The sequence below is a fragment of the Lynx canadensis genome, chromosome F1 (assembly GCF_007474595.2).
Source record: "Lynx canadensis isolate LIC74 chromosome F1, mLynCan4.pri.v2, whole genome shotgun sequence".
NCBI lineage: Eukaryota > Metazoa > Chordata > Mammalia > Carnivora > Felidae > Lynx > Lynx canadensis.
In genome coordinates, this window is record NC_044319.2 from 62,651,161 (window position 1) to 62,672,036 (window position 20,876).

At 49.3% G+C, this 20,876-nt stretch overlaps 1 protein-coding gene across 4 annotated transcripts in view; it reads right to left on the bottom strand.

Annotated features, from left to right (window-relative positions):
- Positions 1–20,876, bottom strand: part of LOC115504938 (carboxyl-terminal PDZ ligand of neuronal nitric oxide synthase protein) — a 287,020-nt gene that overhangs the window by 84,432 nt on the left and 181,712 nt on the right. For all 4 annotated transcript variants that reach the window (XM_030302196.1, XM_030302195.1, XM_030302194.1 and 1 more), the window contains one exon: positions 2,426–2,518. In XM_030302196.1, the coding sequence (XP_030158056.1) occupies positions 2,426–2,518 (93 nt within the window). The remainder of the gene's footprint in view (positions 1–2,425; positions 2,519–20,876) is intronic.

Here is a 20,876-nt window from a genome sequence, read left to right on the forward strand (position 1 = left end):
CACGGAGCCAGGGACCAGGAAACGTTCCCGCCACACAGTTAGCGGACTCCCTCCGCGTCACGCTCGCCGGACCACCTCTGGCAATCTGCCTTCTCACATCACTTGCCCCCGATGGAGAAAAACCGAGATTTGCAGGCTCGTCGGGCTAACGTGAGTGTAGCTGGTCCGGGAAATCGCTCGTCTCAGAGCGAATAAAGGAAGCGGTGGGCTCGTCCACCCATCAGCCTCTTTTGACCTCTGTCAAGTACAAGTCAGCGTCCGGTCAGGCTCCTAACCTCGAAAAGTGAGGAGAGTCTCGGACTTGGAAAGGCCGACCGCCTGGCGCCCAGCCGGATGGCGGTTCGGGGAGGACACGGCGTGAGTGGCTGGCTTCCCCAGGCGACCGGGTGCCGTGGATGGTGATCACGTGTCCACGAGACCTTCCCAGCGGGCCTGATGAAGGGATGGATGGAACGGGCGGGAAGGCATCTTGTGATGTGGAAAGTGCCCTCACATCACAGCCGTCGCCTCGTCAGGTAGGACCTGAGGGCGCTGAGCCACAGGTTCCTGCCCACCCCCCACCCTCCCCCCCCACACACGAAGGGCCGAGCAAAGCTCTAGGACACTTGTGACAAAAGCCAAGCTGGGACTCAGCCCGGCTGCCTGAATCATGAGCTCAGGTGGCACCGACCCACGTTTTTTCCTGAGGGTATCTCTCGCTTTTAAATCCACATGGTTGTCATCCGTGATTTATTTAACTGGGGCCCAGGGACACCACCACCTGATGGGCCTCAGCTTGCTTCAGCCACTCTCCTGCTCAGGGACTCCTAAGAGGACGATATTCTCAAGGCCGTCCCACGGTTAACCACCGTGCACATGTATGTGTGGTGGGGGAAGGGCAGAAAAGAGACCCTTGGAATGAGAACAAGACGAGGACTGTGGCCCCGCTGCGGAGGTTTATAAGGTCAAAAACATCTAAGACGCCATTACAAATTCCCTACCACTTGTGAATTTTTAAGGTGTTCTTTACAAACAGTATCACGTGCTATTTTTTCCTATATACTTCCAACCTCATAGCCATAACACTTTCTTGAACCACCCTTAAAGATATTTGGGATGCATAAGAGAGCAAGTTTTAGTACGTGGGAGACCTTTGCAAACTCCAGCTGTCCAGAGAAAAAATGGGCTACCTAAGGAAGCAGTCAAGTCCCCACCACTGTGTGGCATCTGGTCACACGCTGGGTAATGTCTTTGGTCGAGGACACAGAGCAGATTTAAATCCTTGGATTGCCAACACCCTTCCACACCCCTCTCAACCACTCGATTCTCCGAGCTTATGTCACCTACAACCAGGCCCATGTCTTTACTTCCATATCCCCCAGACTCAAGGCCTGCCTTGATTCCCATTCGAATTAACAGCATCTTAGGTTTGGAACGAAAGGCAGCTTGAGAGCTCAGGTCATGATCTCACAGCTCGTGAGTTCAAGGCCCACGTCGGGCTCTGTGCTGACAGCTCAGAGCCCAGAGCCTGCTTCCGATTCTGCGTCTCCCTCTCTCTCTCTGCCCCTAACCCACTTGCATTCTGTCTCTGTCTCTCTCAAAAATAAACAAACATTAAAAAAATATATACGTATAAAACAAAGCTATCATAAATTAAAAAAGTATCAGCAGAGTTCAGAAACAAAGAAACAAGAAGATTCCTCATCTATCCTCAATCAACCAAGCCCCTGTCTGTTTCTTTCTGGAAACATACACTCCACCCTCTGCCAATATGGACACCTAGCTCTTCCCAGGGGTTAGTAACATCATTCTCCCACGGCACGTACAACTAACACAAAAACAGCCACGTGATGAGGCAACATACACCCACTTGCTTGTCTCAGCCCAGCTCAGAGGAATGTCCCCTGAACGGCTCAGTCCCTCCTCCCTTTCCTCCCGCCTTGGAGACCCTTGGCCCAGCCTCCCGCACACTGAACAGCCGCGGCGGACAGGTCTCGAAGGACTGTTCAAATAGATGGGCTGTAACAGCAGCAACAGAACACACAATGGGGCTGGACGTCACCTCAGGTGGGACTGAGGGTCATTCCTGGGACAGAAGGCGATAGCTGCTAATGGAGCTTCCTCATCCGCTCCTGCCAAACCCTCTTACCCGTCATCACTTGAATTTAAAGTATCTCCTGAGATCAAGACTGCAAGGTACAGTAACAAAAGACAAGGGTGACAGGAGGTGGGCCCTGTCACCCAAGGGACACAGGACTCATGGAGCCAATCGGCTGCCCGGGCCACGGGCCTCAGCCTCACTTCTCTCGACACCATGGCCGGTCCAGGCAGACCGCTCCCCAGATGAGGAAGGATTCTGTCCAGAGAGCGGCCTAGAAGGAAAAGGCGCCCCACGCCTACATTCCCTGCTCCCCCCCTTCCTGCTTTCTGGTTCAGAGTCACTTACCTTTTTCTTCTTCTTCAGAATCACTTTCACGCCATCCACTGAAACCATAATGCTCACCTTCTTCTTCTTGATGTTTTTGGCTTTAAATTCGTACTGCAAGAGAGGAGACAAAGAAGCACGATCCGGTTAGGTCAGGGTATCTGACTCCGGCTAGCCCGTGACCCAGAAAAGAGGGCCACGGATGGGCACAGGGAGACCCGGAGCTTCTTGGGGGCGTAAAAGCAGGTGGGGGAGGGGGGTCTCGGTGTCGGGGCCCAGCCATCAGCAACAACCGAGGGATGGAGGTAATCCATCCTGACGAGATGAAGACAGAGCCCGCTTTCAAAATCTCATCAGAAACCAGAACCTTCCCTCAAAACCTCATTCTGATGTTTCATGACGTTCACTGAGGTTTTTCCTGCATCCACCCAAACTCTGGAAACTTGATTCCATCTCCGGTGAAGATGGAGAAGAATTGGCACCTGTCTTCAAATCGGGATTTTTTACATACTAAAAATGTGGAATTCCAAGTTGTTCTAAGTTCAAGTCCCAAATTCCTTCATCTGTAGGTCAGTTTCCAAGTCTACCTATAGCCTCATCAGCCTGAAATGGTCTAGAGCATTCCCCTATGGCTGCTTCAACCACAGCCCCACACCACTGAGGGACGCTGGCCTCACCCTCAACCCCAGACATTTTTCTGTTACATTTGCCCATTCTTCGCCATTTCTTCTGCTTCTGCAGGCATTTGTAATGGCTGGTACAGTTCTGTTTTCCTCACTGAACTTCATTCTGAGCACTTATCCGATTTATTAATACCATTTTCATTTGCTCCCTATCTTGGTAGCACCAACTGGCAAATTCACCTGCCAAGCGAATGAAACATCTGGGCTACAGGTTAATAATAACACGAGACCCAAGGCCAAGACCTGTATTCCAACCCACAGCCCCTCTCCTCTGGGACTTCTTATACTCAACACCCTCCCCTATCGTGCCACCAGCCAAGCTCGGTGAGGCATTCGGCTACCCGCCTGTACATCTAGAGCCTAATTAATTCTAATTAGTGTGGGGATAGAAATTAACCTAACCCATCCTAACATGATGAAAACATAACCTACTTTGAAAATCTCATCCGAAATCCGGAACCTGGGCCGTCTGGGCGGCTCGATCTGTTAAGCATCCGACTCAGGTCATTATCTCACAGTTCGTGAGTTTGAGCCCCGCATCGAGCTCTGCATTGACAATGTGGAGCATGCTTGGTGTTCTCTCTCTGTCTCTCTCTCTCAAAATGAATCAAAAAACTTAAAAAAAAGAAAACAGAAAAAGAAATCCAGAACCTTCCACTCCATTAGCGATGCCTTTAAATACTCTGGTTTTAGGGGTGCCTGGATGGCTCAGTCAAACATCTGACTTCGGCTCAGGTCATGATTTCATGGTCCGTGGGTTCGAGCCCTGCATCGGGCTCTGTGCCGACAGCTCGTAATCTGTCTCCCTCTCTCTCTCAAACATAAATAAACATTAAAAAAAATTGTTTTACATACTCTGATTTTAAGGACTCCACTTAGAGCTTCCAACCCTGTGTGCATCCCGTCCCTTCCACTGACGTCTGAGCTGACCTCACTCTGTTGCAGTTAGTGCTGATGCCCTCTTGCTGTCTGCTTCTTATAGACAGGGACACGACCTAACCGAAGCACGATATTTTTCTTTACATGGTCAGCAAAGGTTCTGGCTTATGGCTGATTTGAGTTTCCAGGTGACAGCAACATACATCACCCCCCACTCCGGAGGTCACTCTTCCTACCCTGTCGACAGCTGTCCTTTTTACCAAGGGGGCTCGAAAGAAAAAGCAAACCAGAGCCCCGGACGCACAGGAGACAGCAAACATCAGGCTCAGACTCTGCTTCCGAGCAAGCATGTCCGATGGCAGGGAGAAGCGTGTTAAACCGGCATGTGGCTCAGGACAGGACCTCAGCCGCACGACCCGCCCGCTCCGGGGCAGCGGCTGCAAGCTGGCGAAGGCTGGAGCGCGTCTGGCGTGCGCCTCGGGGCCTGGCTGCGATGCGCAGCGGGTCCCCGACTTCGTTCTGCTCAGGGGCCGTGCTCAGCAGGGGGCAGGAACCACGGGGGTGGTAGAGCCAGCATGGGTGTGGGCAGGTCAGCCGGCTTTGGCCCTGTGCCTCCCGGGTGAAGTGAACCGGCTTCGTTTCCCGACCACACCTGCATTTACCTCCACTCCCCTGGGCTTCCAGTAAACACAGCCTTCCGCTGTGCCTCCCATGGGACCAGGTCGTTAGGTGAGGGCTGTTCCTGCCAGTCAAAGGTGTGCAGAGGGGTGTGTTTCAAAGAACTCAGGCGGGGGGTAAGAGCCAAAGAGTCCCAGAAAACACCAGATGTGGACGAACCCTGCCCCATATCGGTCAATCCCTGCCGGCTTCACCGTCTTTGGTTTCTTCCAAGAGATTACTCACAAGCTCCACATACTTTCTAATTCTGCTTTTCGGCCATAATATCAAACCAGGAAATATTAAGTGTCCACGTCTGCAAGGCACCACGTCACTCTCCCAGCCCTAGTTTTATTAAAAAATTTTTGCTTACTGTTTATTTTTGAGAGAGAGAGAGAGAGAAACAGAGAGCAAGCAGGGGAGGGGCAGAGAGAGAGAGAGGGAGACACAGAATCTGAAGCAGGCTCCGGGCTCCGAGCTGTCAGCACAGAGCCAGACGTGGGGCCCGAACCCACGAACCACAAGATCGTGACCCAAATCAAAGTTGGACACCCAACCGACTGGGCCACCCAGGCACTGTAACGTTTATTTAAATTTGTTTTCAATGTTTGTTTATTTTTGAGAGAGCATGAGCAGGGGAGGGGCAGAGAGAGAGGGAGACACGGAATCAAAAGCAGGCTCCAGGCTCCAAGCTGTCAGCACCAAAGCCCGACGTGGGGCTCGAACTCACAAACCATGAGATCATGACCTGAGCTGAAGTCGGTTGCTTAACTGACTGAGCCACCCAGGTGCCCCTCCCAGTCCTCGTTTTAGAAAGCACGCTGCCTGCTGAACCACCTTAGCGGTCCTCTATTTCCAGAAGAATCTGGTAGCTGATCATGTCTTTCTTGTTCGGTCGGCCTCCCTATGGACTCCACGGTCTCTGGGAGGTTTTTAAAACTCAAGAACCCCCCCTGCCCATTGCACACCCAAGGCTGGCCAGAGGCACCTGGCCGGCACCTTGCCTGTGCATCTGAAACATTATTTCTATAGTTCGTGATTTTGATGAGCCAGGCCTTTTAATACCCTGATCTTCAGAGTTGAAGATGCAAGTAAAGGTTCTCTTCAGAACAGGACAACAGCCTCGAATCCCATCGCTGCGCAGGACCTCCCAGGCGGCTCTTACAGGGTCTGCGGGCTCAGGGGCTACATGGAAAAGCATGACCAAATGGCTGCAGCGGAATCTCAGTGACACAGGGGCGCGTGGGCGGTTCCATCAGCGAAGCGTCCGACTTTGGCTCAGGTCATGATCTCGCGGTCCGTGGGTTCGAGCTCCACATCCGGTTCTGTGCTGACAGCTTGGAGCCTGGACCCTGCTTCAGATTCGGTGTCTCCCTCTCTCTCTGCCCCTCTTGCTTGCACTCTCTCTCTCTCTCAAAAATAAACAAACATTAAATTAAAAAAAAAGGAATTTCAGTGACAGTGGCAATGCAGGTGTCCCTCCGTACAACAGCTGGTGGAACGGTCTGGAGCGCTTCCAAACAAAGGGGGGCAAGACAGGCATGAAATAGCCCTGGTTACAGCTGCCAGTGCTGCCCGAGGCCCGTCTATCAGGGCTCTCGGGTCGGACACATTCCCCATCGACTCCACCTGCCCGGTGGTCCGAGGTTCCGAATCCTTTCCAACCGAAGAGGGAGGACTCAGACTGCAGTCCTGTCAGAAACTGCGGAAACCAAAGGAAACAGAGTATCTGAAAAGGCTTAAACATTTATTATCGTGAAACCGTTTGTTTATACGGCAACTGCCCTTCGCTTGGACAACCATGTTTTATCGTGCTCACTGGAGGAGAGAAAACGGAGCTGGAGGCAGGAGAGATCATGGGAGTGACCAAGGGAACAGAGAGAAGGGGCTCACAGGGGACAAACACTCCTTCCCCCCCCCCCCCCCCCCGGCTGTGCTCCTCCGAGGGGCAGACAGGCTCAGGAGGAAGCATCTGTGTTCCGCAGGATAGGAATCCAGTCCACTCAGGCTTCGCCAGGGGCTGAGGAACAAACAGGACTGTCAGGGCCACCGTCTGTGACTCTGGCCAGCCTCCCTCAAAGCCCATGCCAGCTCTGGCTCTCCCCACATGTGGCCAGGCTGACCTGATAGATTTGCTTTGCCAGCCAGGGCTCCCCCAGCAAGGACAGATTAAGCTCTCTAGGACCTGACCTTTCAGGAAACGAAACAATACAAGTCCTGGAACACTAACCGCTGACTAAAAAAGGCCATGGTGATGTGCCAGGGGTTCATAAACAGAGCCTTGGGACCCCGTGTGGGAACAGTGGCCCCAGAGCTCAGTGTGCTGTGCCAACCGGCGAGGCCCATGAAGGGGAAGCTGGGAAGAGGGAGGGGTTCAGGTCCGGCAGGAACCAGGAGGAAGCCCTCAGCAAGTGAAGGAGTCACAGTGGCTGGAAGGCTGAGGGCGGCTGACAGAACAGAGCATGTCCTGAGTCCCCGATGCTTCCCTGTCCCCCCCAGCTCCTAGAACTGCTTCCTGACCCCGTGTGTCTCGGTCCCCGCCACTGGGGGTCCACAAAGGGGAAGGAGGAGGTCTGTGGCAACTGAGCGTGCTCAGTGAAGGGACGAGCCCTGCCCTGGGCTTGAGGACGTATTGCAGAAACAAGTAACAGAAGGACTTTCTCAGGAGTCAGGGGAAGGGTCGGGGCCACACCCCTCCCCCAGCAACACACACAATAGTCTACGCCCACGACAACGTCTAGCTCCCTGAAGAGCCCCAGGATTTTCCACAGGGTCCTTGGTTCCTTGTCTACCCACAGTTTGCCTAGCAATGTGCTCTCTCACCAGCGACATCAGAAGCTGGCCCCACATGTCACCAGAAAATCCATTTTGTCCCCCTCTCTACCCTCACTGACCCCACCAGGCCTACAGTCGCAAGTCAAGGTGCCCAGGGGCAACTCCACCAGGAAGAGAGATTCCGTTTGCAAAAGCGGATGGTGATGCTCTCGTCAGGCAAGTCCTTGGCTTACACTGGGCTGTGGTCACTGCCTTTCTAGAATGAGTCTGCTCTGCTTCCTGCGAACGATCGCGGGGAATTGAAGAGTGAGCTCTGGTAGCGCCATCGGATCGGGCATCGTAAGCATATTCCGCCGGTCTTGGTTTCATGAGTGAGAACCCATCTCTACAAGACTGTAAGCACCTCAACCAAAGGGGCGTTTGTAGGAAGCCCCTTTGCACTTACCCACCAATTACTACTGAGGTGGTAAGATACAGAATTGGAGGACACCCATACCCATAGGCAGCATGACGGACGACAGCCAAGAGGTGGAAGTTAACCCAAGTGTCCATCGACGGACGAACAGATAAAACACGCTACAACATGAAGCTTGAAGACGTTACGCTCAATGACGTAAGCTGGCATAAAGGAACAAGTATCGTACGGTCCCGCTTGTACACGAGGTACCTAATGGCGGTCAAATGTTTGTCGGGGGGGGGGGGGGCGGGGAGGAGGAGGAGGAAGAGGAGGAGGAGTTTAACGGGGACAGAGTTCCCATTCTGGAAGCTGAAGAAAATCCGGAGGTGCCAGTGATGGTTACACAACAATGTGAGTGTTGTCTGTGAACGTCCTCGAGCTGTTTTAAGAACAGTGGAAATGGAAGAGGTTCTATTTTACCACAATAAAAAGATAAAGATCTGTAAACACTGTACAAAAATACATTTCTCCTCATGGCAAGTCCACTTTACTTCTGCCTGCACGTTATTTCTGGCCCTCTCCCACAGGCAGGTTAAACATGCCCTAATCTCCCACAGTTCCGTGCAGTTGTGTTTGCTACTGCCTGTGCCTGGGATGCCCTCCCCCCACCATCTGCTTGGGGAGCTCCTGCTTATCCTTGAATTATCTTCTCCACAGCGAAGGCCCGTAGGCCCACGTCCCGTGTGCTCCCACCGAGCAGGGCCATCGGTGTGGTCATTACAGCCTCTATAATCACCGGCCACCGACTGGCTGTGCGCTTCCCCGCTAGGCCATGCCCTCCCCGGGAGCAAGAAATAGGATATATTTGTGTCCCGGGAAACAGCATCGGGACACAAGAGGGTGATCGATGAGTGTCAAATACATTAACGAACTCAGTGGACAGTATTTATTCACAGACCCTGGGAAAACAGGACACTGGCCGCAAGGGTAAAATAAATATTCCAGAAGTTAATTAATCAACAACGGAAGCGATTAAAACCACAGATTCCATTCTAAGGGCAGAAGGACTTTAAGATCTGACTTCTGTAATTCTTCCGTACCCCACAGCACACGAGGCATCTTAATTTTTTGTTTGATCCATACTTGGTTTAATAAAATAATTTAGCTTCCATTACTGGTCAGGGCTGTTCCCAGTCAACTGATGGCACAGAGGTCACACATGGGGGAAGGATCCTGCAGATGAATCTGTCTTCTGGGCTACCCTGCTGCTTCCCTAAGTAACAGCTCCTGTGCCTGTGGGGCCAGAATCCGGGGGACGGGATGCCCAAGAGCCATGACCGCCCCCAACACTGCTGTGTAACTCGGTGATCTGTAGGGCTCGTTCATATGAAATCACAGAAACGTGAGCAAGACAAAGACCAAAGTCTGTACTAAACCCAAATTCTGGAATATCTGTGCGGTTTCTGGCAAACACTAGATGGAGACATTTAGTTCCTAATTATCAACCTCAAGCCCAGCGTAACAGACCTGTCACTGAAAGTTGGGGTGTAAATAAAATCTCTATAACTTGCAAAATACCAAAAAGAAACCAGAGGAGCTACTATTTAAGAAAGGAATATTCATTGCCGTTTTATCATAAATGTAGAATTTAAGTATTTACCCACCTCTGTAGATCAGGAGATCAGAAACTCAAGTTTTAAATCCCATCTGGCACACCTGTTTTTTTTTTTGGTTTTTTGTTTTGTTTTGTTTTTGTTTTTTAAAGGCAAAATTCCAGACCCAGCCCTCAGAGATGTTCAGACTGGTTGGGCCAGAAGTTGGCATTATTTGGATCTAGGCAGTAATACAAATTGCATTGCTCAGAAACACCACTCTGGGTCCCCAAACCGTATTACAATTAACTCCTTCATATTTTCATTTGCATCTAGAATTGCCTTAGATGAAATCAATGTGTCTTCATCATCTGTGTACTGTTTTTTTAAAGTGTGGATACTACTTTTTTTTTTTAAATGTTTATTTTTGAGAGAGATCAAGTGTGAGCAGGGGAGGGTCAGAGAGAGGGGGTGGGCAGAGGATTCAAAGCAGGCTCCATGCTGCCAGCAGAGAGCCTGACGTGGGACTTGAACTCACAAACCATGAGATCATGACCTGAGCCAAAGCCGGACGCTTAACCGACTGAGCCACTCTGGCGCCCTTAAAGTGTGGATACTGTCATTCGCAATTAAAATACAGGTTCTTTTTTTTTTATTTTTATTTTTTTTAAATTTTTTTTTCAATGTTTATTTATTTTTGGGACAGAGAGAGACAGAGCATGAACAGGGGAGGGGCAGAGAGAGAGGGAGACACAGAATCAGAAACAGGCTCCAGGCTCCGAGCCATCAGCCCAGAGCCCGACGCGGGGCTCGAACTCACGGACCGCGAGATCGTGACCTGGCTGAAGTCGGACGCTTAACCGACTGCGCCATCCAGGCGCCCCAAAATACAGGTTCTTATAACAGCACCACGGCTGCTTACGGTCACCCGTTTTCTAAATCAAAGGCACCTAAAATTACCACCATTATGTTGGGAGAGAATACTGATGCGTGGTAGATATGAGATGTTCGTACACTGTGTTTTATGCATTTTGTAGCTCTGAAATACGTCATTAACAAAATTCTAGGCGAATACTTGTGTTCGAAATGGTTGGGACCACAACTGTTGACCAAACCATCTCATGAAAAAGCTACCGCCCAAAGATGGAGGAAAAAAAAAAAAAAAGGAAAGAAAAAAGAAAAAGTTGTTTAGGCTCACGAGCAGAAAACCCGAGTCCGGAAGCCACATCTCTGACTCCTGCCCTGTGCTCCTGATGTTGCCAACATCTGTTCTTTTCGCTGGCCTGGCATCCTGGCTCTAGGAAATGAAGTTATTCATTTATTCCCCCATTTATTCAATATTCCCTGTAACAAGTTCTTTGATGTACAGGTAACCCATCTTGTAACAGACAGAAAAAGAAATTAACTTCACAGGGGCGCCTGGGTGGCTCAGTGGGTTAAGCGTCTGACTCTTGGTTTCAGCTCAGGTCATGATCTCCCAGTTCCATGAGTTCAAGCCCCACGTTTCTGTGCTGATGGTGCAGAGCCTGCTTGGGATTCTCACTCTACCTCTCTCTCTCAAAATAAACTTAAAAAAAAAAAAAAGAAAAGAAAGGAAATTGACTTCACAGAATCTGGAATATTCTCAGGCTGCTCAATGGAAAGCCTGCAATGCCCCGCTCCCCCAATTCTTTCCCACACCATTCGCACCGGCTGCTCTCATTTCCTTTGTTGCTTCCTCTACCCTGTTCCACACCCAGGGACACAGTGACCTGGGAAGGTCACAGAATGCCAATGAGGTCACAAAAACATGGCAGAGGGGCCCTCTGAACGTAGGGAGGGCTTTGGGGCAGGAAATATCCAAGTTCTTGCTGTTTGCAACATTGAGGAAGGGGAGGGAGGTTCATCCAAACACAGATGTTCTGGGGGAGGGAGCCATTTTCAGTGTCAAGAGACTGTCACGATAGCAGCGGGCAAATCAAATGGGCCCTTGGACGGCAGACAGAGGCGGCCTCGAGTGTGGGCAATTGCGGGCTGTGTACACAGGGGAACCTCTGAATGGCGGCTGGTCCCCGCAGAGAGGAGACAGACAGACCCTGGAATACAGCCATCACTTTTTGCTACTGGGAGCACGCTGACAGGTCACGGGGAGCTGAACAACAACCCAAATGATTAAGGGGCCCGAAGGGGTGATTTATGGAGCAAGATAAATACCACGACTAATAATAATCTATGGCATTCGGGTTGCTTTTCCCTCTGCTAGGTCTCCCAGCACGTTGCAAATACGTATCAGAACCTTTGTAAGTAAACACGGAGGCAGAGGTGGGTGAAGAGGCACAAATAAATATAGAGCAAGCCCTACTATGGCCGATAATGACCAATTCTGTCTTGCCCGCAAATATCTAACCCGGAGGCTCCTGTAAATGTTTGTGTCCTGTGTAAGCAGGAAGACAGGAACGTTAACATAGCCTTTCAGAGGAAGAAAAAAAAATGCTCCAACAGTATAATCCATGCCTACACACACACACACACACACACACACACACACACACACACACACACAGAAGGAATAAAAGTCTGCTGGTATTTAGTAGAGCCATTTAGGGTTTTCTTCCTCAGACCGCAACTGGTTATGAGACAATAATGAGTCCTTCTAGGTTTCTAAGATACCTTTAGAAGAAGGCAATTGATGATGTGTCGTGACCTCCGTGGGACCCCGCCTTCCATCATGCACATCCCACACCCACCTTGTAAAATTAAATGAAACCGTTCACATCGAGGGTTATCAGGTCTCCTGCAGAAGCCACACGTGCACTCTGAGCTGTGGGCAAAACCACGTAACTGGGGCACCACCTGCCTGGACTTTGGGCAAAATACTTACACGCTCTGGGAAGCACCCTTCCCTTCTGTGAAATGAGAGTATTGGGTTAGATGATGTCTATGAACCTGCCCAGTTCTCAGTGCGAACGCTATGCAGTCAAGCCTTCACAGCCCGTGTAGCAGGCGTTCATGGATGGGCCCAGGTCCAGCCCAGAAGCAAGGGAAGAGAATGGAAAGGAGAAAGCATGCGACAGACAGGGAGGGTTCTCAACTGGAGAGCAAATTATTAGAATTTGGCACAGAAAGTCAGGGGGTGTGTGTGTTACATTCTTTAGGGTTTTGAAGAGTGAAAAGCAGAGGGGCAGAGGCTGGACATGACCTTAGCACCAGCACTGAGGATTCCAAAAGGACACAGAGTAGAAATGAGAACCCCGAGGAAGGCCAGGAGCACGTATCTAGCACTGGGTTGTAAGAATGAAGAAAATACGCAGATGAAATCCCTGCACACACTGAGAAGCAAGATGAATACGTGGTCAATCCCCTGCCTGGAAAAAAGAGCAATGCTTTCAACGATGACAGCACAGGTGAGCACAAAAGATGTTTTAGGTGTTCAAGGAGGTACCTTGTACTGGAGAACCAGGGCACAGGAACCAGCAGGGAATTTGCAGGTCGTGGAGCCATTCATGTGGCGCTCCCCTTCTTGGCTCTACAAAGCCTTTATTCCGGAACTCTCCTTCCTAAGCTTAGACCTATCAGCACAATGTGGCGGCAAGGAGATGTGAGAGACCCGTGTTTGCGCTCGTCCACCAGGGTCGTAAGTTTCCAGGTATAAGGGGGGAAACAATGGAAGAGCCACAGGAAGCAGAACACATGATTGCAATGAATGTCCACAATATAATGAAAGGTATGAACGAAAGGGTCATTCTTGGGAAAACTGAAGACACTACTTGAGAAGGAGGAGTTGGGGAGGGTTCTTGGAGTAATCGCCTTGTCTCTGTCGAGTGATCATCCAGCTAAGAGGCTATCTGGCCGTTGTGTTTAAAAAGCGGGTCCTCACAATGAGTCTGAAATCTACTCTCAGAAGCTTCCACTTATATGCTTCTCTAAAGCAGTGCTTCTCAGACCTGAACGTCCATATGATTCACGCGGGGATCTTCCTAAGTTACAGCCTGGGGAGGTGGGGGTGGGACGTGGCCGCGTTTCTAACCAGATTTCAGGTGATGTTGACACTACTGGTCCCGGGACCACACTTGGAGGAGCAAGAGTCCTGGTATTAGAACCGGAGTATGTGAATCTGAAAGGTATTTGGAAACGTTAACTGTCTGAACCAATGATCTCCAAGGTTATGTGTATGTGTTTAATGCCAATAGTCTAGGATTCCTACCAATGGTAATGTCAGTTATTCCGGGCTGAATGGAAGTTGAGACAGGACATTTCTCATAAACAGCCACCTTTGATGGGCAAAAATCAAACTCCAATATGATAAAAATGATAAAAACAGTATCCAGAGCACAAGTTCCCAGAAGGGGACCCTCTGAAGAGTTATTGACTGGTTTCCAAGCATAATAATTTCCCACTGTCAGCTGGTGGCAATAATTCCTCGGGGTCCAAGGGACTGCAAAGGGCAAGAAAGGTTCTCAACCTTGCCTGTGCAATGGGACCACTCAGGACTCTGAAAAAATACTGGTATCTGGATCCCACCCCCAGAAATTCTGACTTCATTGGCCTGGTGTGTAGCCTGAATATTGGGACTTTTTAAAAGCTCCCCAGGTGATTCTAAGGTACTGGAGTAAGATGTAGCAGACCCAGAGCAACCAAGAGGAAAGGAGGGCTAAGAGGTAAATGCTGGCCATCCCATCACCAGAGCAGACTCAGACGCATCACACCATCCCCATTTCGTTGCTCCTTCCAGCCCATTACCAACAGGTTACTATTCCAAGCCTGTGCCAGATTTTACTTCCTCCAAATTCCTATGACAAGATGATGGTGAGTCGAAAGATGGCAAGATGGTTTATGGTTTATGCTATCCTTTGTTTTCTACAGGACTCCATGATAACCACAGCAAAGTGACCCCAAGACTCACTCCCACCACCAGCCTTAACTCCAGAGGTTGGCAAAATTTTCCTATAAAGGGAGAGACAGAGCACGAGCAGGGGAGGGGCAGAGAGAGAGGGAGACACAGAAGCCAAAACAGGCTCCAGGCTCTGAGCTGTCAGCACAGAGCCCCGGACACAGGGCTCGAACTCACGAACTGTGAGATCATGACCTGAGCCAAAGTCAGCCGCTTAACCGACTGAGCCACCCAGGTGCCCCTGGGCCACAGGTTTAAATAAATGTAAAACCAGAAAACTTTCAGGGGAAAATCATAGGAGAAAATCTTCACAACTTGGGGTTATACAGAATTCGCAGGGATGACACCAAAAACATGATCCAGCAAAGAAAAAAGTTTGAGAAACTGGACTTCATCAAAATTTAAAACTTTTGTTCTATGGAAGCCAGCCTGAAGTGAATAAAAAGAAAGCTACGGACTGGGAGAAAATATTTGGGAATTAAACATCTCACAAGAGACACATCCAGAATATATAAAGAACACTCAAAACGCATTATTAAAAGGCGTGCCTGAGTGGCTCAGTCAGTTAAGCAACCGACTCTTGGTTTCGGCTCAGGTCATGATCTCACGGTTAGGGGGGTTCAAGCCCCCGCATTGGGCTCTGTACTCCCAGTACAGAGCCTGCTTGGAATTCTCTCTCTCCCTCACTCTCTGTCCCTCCCCCACTCTGTCTCTGTCTCTCTCAAAATAAATGAATAAATTAAAAAAATGGTTTTTAAACACCTCATTTTAAAAAATTCCAAGTCAAAAATTGGGCAAAAGACAAACAGAACTTCATCAGAGGACATAAGGAAGGAAAAGAAGCAGATGAAAAGAAGTCAAGGTTTAGAGGTTGGTTCAGTGTTGCTGACCCATAACTGCGGTGACTCCCACCTCAGAAACTAGGATACAAATTATTTGTGCCCACTAGAACTTCTGAGGTCTGCATCTGGAGTCTCAGGGGGTAGTAAGACATGTCCATACCTCATTATGGCTCCCTAAGACAATAGCGCATTCCCCCAAGGCAAGAATAATGGCTTCCCCATGATACGATGTTCAACATCATTAAGCCATTAGGGAAAAGCATATGAAAACCACGAGGAGATCCCACTACATACTAATTAGACTAGATCAAGTAAAAAAAAAAAAATACTACCATCAAGCACTAGCAAGGATGGGACACAGCTGGGCCTCTTGTATGCTCTTGATGGAAATGTGAACTAACACCCCCATTCTGGAAAACGGTTCTGCAGTTTCTCGTAAAGTTAAACACACGCTTACCCTCCGGCCGGAAATACCTCAACCAGGTATTTACCCTAGAGAAATCAAAACTTATGTTCCCACAAAAACTTGTGTGTGAAATGTTAGCAGCTCTATTTATAATCACCAAAATTAGAAACAACCCGAATATCCTTCCAAGAGGTAAATAAATGGCGGTACATCTGTAGAATGGAATACCACTCAAAAAACTGTAAGGAAGATATATGGTTCAAGTGTGACGGGTATCGTTATAAAAAAAAAAAAAAAAACAAAACCACACACAAACTGGTGCAGCCGCTCAGGAAAACAGTGTGGAGGTTCCTCCAAAAGTTAGAAATAGAGCTACCCTCTGACCCAGCAACTCACTACTAGGTATTTACCCAAAGGATACATAACTACTAATTCAAAGGGATACGTGCACCTCGATGTTTATAGCAGCATTATATACAACAGCCAAATATGGAAACAGCCCCAGTGTCCATCCACAGATGAATGGATAAAGAAGATGCGGTACATATACACAGTGGAACATTACTCAGCCATGAAAAAGAACGCAGTCTTGCCATTTGCAACAACATGGATAGACCTAGAGAGTATTATGCTAAGTGAAGTAAGTCAGAGAAAAACACTACATGACTTCATATGTGGAATTTAAGAAACAAATGAGCAAAGGCGGGGGCGGAGAAGGAGGGAGGCAAATCAAGAAACAGACTCTTAACTATGGAGAACAAATTGGTGGCGGCCAGAGGGAGGGGGAGAGGAGGGGAGATGGGTGAAACAGGTGATGGGGGTAAAGGAGGGCACTTGTGATGAGCACAGGGCGATGTAGGGAAGTGTTGAATCATTGCATCGTCCACATAAAACCAGTATTCACTGTTTACTGACTGGGATTTAATTTTTTTTAAATATTTTTGAGAGAGACAGAGACAGAGCGCGAGTGGGGTAGGGGCAGAGAGAGGGAGACACAGAACCGGAAGCAGGCTCCAGGCTCTGAGCTGTCAAAACAGAGCCTGACGCGGGGCTCGAACTCACTGACTGAGATCATGACCTGAGCCAAACTCGGACACTTAACCAACTGAGCCACCCAGGCATCCCTACTGACTGGTAGTTAAATTTAAAAAATATTAAAAAAAAAAAAAAAAGAAAAAGAAAAGTTAAGTTCTTTTTTTTTTTTTTTTTTTTTCCAACGTTTATTTATTTTTGGGACAGAGAGAGACAGAGCATGAACGGGGGAGGGGCAGAGAGAGAGGGAGACACAGAATCGGAAACAGGCTCCAGGCTCTGAGCCGTCAGCCCAGAGCCCGACGCGGGGCTCGAACTCACGGACCGCGAGATCGTGACCTGGCTGAAGTCGGACGCTTAACCGACTGCGCCACCCAGGCGCCCCTTTTTTTTTTTTTTTTTTTTCAACGGAAAAGTTAAGTTCTTGAAGCCTGATGCGGGGCTCACTCACCAACCGTGAGATCGTGACCTGAGCCAAAACCAAGAGTCGGGCACTTAACCAACGGAGTCCCTTAAATTCATAAAACTACACCATAAAATCGATTTTACCCTGTTAATTTTTAAAAGAAATGAAATTTTAGGGGCGCCTGGGTGGCACAGCCGATTAAGCATCCGACTCTGGATTTCGGCTCAGGTCGTGATCTACAGTTCGTGAGTTCGAGCCCGCGTTGGGCTCTGTGCTGACAGCACGGAGCCTGCTTGGGATTCTCTGTCTCCCTCTCTCTGGCCTGGAGGTCCAGGAGGACCTCACGCCGGCCTGAAGAGACGCGGGAAGACTGTCCCGCCACGGGAGTCCCGGCTGCCTGCACCCATCCCATCCAGGCACCGGCTGGATCACGGGGCTGGGGCGGCAGATACCCCGAAGGTCACGCACTGCTATGCGCCTGAGCCTGGTCAACTCTGTCTGATAACTGGGCCCCTTCGGGAGGCCACTACTTCTGCCGGGGCAAGGGGGATAGAGCGGGGGGGATAACCATTCCCTTCATGAACCGTAGTCAAGACCGGACGTGTCTTGGCAGGCCCTGGCACTCAGGGCCCAGTTCCAACGGGCAGAAACCGTTTTTCAGCCTCATTTCCCGGGCATGAGTCTGCCACAGGGCGACACAAACCTTGCTGGTTCCTGGACATCCCCTGGTCACCGAACCCACACCAAGCAAAGGCTGGCACACGTGGGATCAGACAAAAGGGTAAGCTAACCAACGAAGGCACGAGAGACAGCCAGAGGAGGGAAGGCTCACAGGGGAGCACCGGGGAAGTCGTGTGGTCATCAGCAGGTGGAGAGGAGGGGGAAACCCAGCCTGTGGGGTTTTCCTGGCACCCTCCCTCCCTAAGGCCTCTGTTCCCCATGCCACCTCCCTGAGTCTGTCTCTCCTCCTCGGGCCATCCTCTGTCTGTGCCTCTCCCTGCACAGAGCCCTCCGGGGACACAGGAGATCTACGAGGGCGGCAGCGTCCCCAGCTTCAGACAGCCATGTGTCTTCCTGCTCTCCACGCCGGCCGCAAGCGGGTTCTTAGAGGGAACCAAGGAGGTCCTCGGTGTGGGAGGAAAGTAGCGAGCGGCCTGCTTGTCCTTGTCACTGATCTGAATGCTAAGCTCGTGCCCCTGGAACCGGCGGGCACGCAAGGCTGAACCACTCTCCAATTCAGAGGCCGCCTCCCCTCCCCGACTCCGCCGCAGGATCATTACTGCTGAGAGATGATTCGTCCTAACTCGCGTGCTGGCGTCTTTCGTAACAGCTCGGAGTCAAAGAGTACTTTCCTACGTGTTAGACCATTTAACCTTGACCAGCGCTCACCAGCTTGGCCTCCTATGTCTTCTCGGTTTCTCCCCTTATTTCAGGGGAGAGGGGGTTCACAGAATCTGCACCCTGCCACCGTCCTAATCCTCCCGAAACGCTATGTGTAAATAGGTTCTAACCAAAACCTTTCCATAACGACCCACTGCCTAAATAAACACAAAACCCGATATTCAACCCTTTCCACCGACTGCCCCAAAGCGGCCGGTTTCCCTTCTCCCACCAAACCACCCCGACACATGTGTTGTCTCAGTTGGATTCTTCACAGCCTTGTGTTTGGTCACAGGGCCTCAAAGATCCCTCTCTCGGCCCAAGAAACCACACAGGCAGAGACGTGCAGCCCTCTCCACCTGCAGCCTACGGTGGTCGTGTTTAATATGCGGGGTTCCACGTAATATTGTTCGACAAACGAGGTCTTGACTTCTTAAAAGAAAAATCTGAAAGTCGCGGACCTACGTTAAGTCCTATGTTGCAACACTTCCAATACACTGTGGTCTGTTCACTGTCTGTTCTGAAGATACTCGGATTTTCTCGTGTCTGCACCATTATTTACACAATTACCACCTTACAACTCCTTCGGTCCCTTTGTCTATCCAAAGTGTTCTCTTAGGTTCTCCTTCCAACAGCACTTCATAAAAGCCTGCCCCGACTACCGTAACCTGAAGGAACATCTTCCACACTGCTGTGGCAATTAGCACACAGGGGGCTGGTTTTATAACAATGCTGTATAGAAAATGCATCTAACACTCTAATTTGAACAGGTTCTTTCTCGTCTTCTCAACAAGACTAAGTTCTTTGAAGGCAGGTGCTATATAGGTTCAACCTTATATCCGTATAGTATCTATTATAGAATATTCCAGCAAATACACGGACCGGATCTGACAAATGTAGAAAGATCACTGTGGCTGCAGCACTGAGAATATGAGGGCAGGGGAGGAAGTAAGGAGAGCTCCAAAGAGGCCACTTGTCCCAGCAAGGTGAGAAAGTGTACAAGTAACTACCCCACCAGGCTTGTAAATACTACCCACACCTACAGGCAGACAGATCCCGGGCGGGAGGAATGCTCCAGGGGGCAGGCTCTTGGCTGGCTGCCATTTATAATTCTGGAAGAAGACAGTCTTCCAGATACAGCCAAGTTCTCCTTCCGTTTATTTTTGCTTTTTAAATATTTGGTTACTCTAATGGCTATCAAGAGGAGAGGCACAGCATGATCAAATCTCAGAACCGTAGGTTTATGACCCTTGGACTCTGAGCCCAACGAACACTTGGAAAAGTTACTTCAGTTTAAGAAGCACAGACTCGGCCCGCTTGACCTACTTCTCTCTGCCTAAGAGCTTAACAACTTTTAGGACATCAGGCTACTGGCTGGACCGCAGGTAAATCGCGCTCCTTCCTACTCTCTCAAAAGAAAATTGAAAAAGAAAAAAGAACAGTAGCCACGGATCCCCTTAGAAAACTACCTCTACTGGCCACCTTCCTTCATAGCAATCACTACATTCTGAGTCCAAATCAAAGGCTCTTCTAGGACTAAGTTCCAAAATAATACGTCGTCTTCACAATTTATTGGCTTCGAATAATTGTGCCAAAAAAAAGAACTATTTTTCTCCAGGCTAAAATGAGCCGAGCTCCTTTTATTTTCCCCCTATCCCTTTTCCGATCAGAATGATACTCAGTTGTAACCAATTACATTCGGATCACTGCTCAAAAATGAACACTGATTTTTTTTTTAAGCTTGAATGTTTATCCATCCCCGTTCCCAAAATATCAGCCATTATCTCTTTCTTAAAATGTTTCAAATTACTTCTCAAAAAGGTGTAAGAAAGGTCCCTCATTTCATCTCTCTGTATCTTTCCATCCCCCCTCCGGCCACTACAAAGATAAAAGGAAATCCAATTTTAAAACAAGGACATTATATTTGATACTGAATAATTAAGAGAACCAAGGAACTGTAAAGGGGTATTTTACCCTCAGAAACTGGCCGCAAAGTAACTGGCTAGTCCCAGACTCAGTGGGCTTAAATGACAGAGCAGGAGTCCTCCCTGGTGACAGACTGTGGTCCCTTCCAAGGTCAAAAGAGACAGCCAATGGGCAGCCCTGTCGCGTAGCTACATTTGGACCCGGGATGGATCCCAGAGGTGCCCTGGTCTACCTAGGTCTGTCTGGCGTACTCGGTTTCAATCTGGAAACTGAAATCTATCAGTTGGCAAATTTTTGTGTTGCTTCCTCGCCAATCTCCTCTTTTTTCTGTTTCAGAACTCATCAGATGTTGACCTTCCTAGAGTAGCGAATCAGAAAATTAATCTTTTCTCTATTTCTATTCTAATGTTTGGCTGTCTTTTTGTTTGTTTGTTTGGGAAACTTTCCAACTTTCTACTTTTCCTTTGTCAGTTTTAATTCTGGAGCATTCTCTGATTAGGATGCAGTGTCTTAATTCTAGGGGTGAGTGTGGTTATTTTTCAGGTTTCCTTCTCGTCTCCACCATCTCTGTTTTCTTCAGCTTCCTCCTTCCCTTTATTTTGGTCTCCAGTATACCGGACAGTTTCT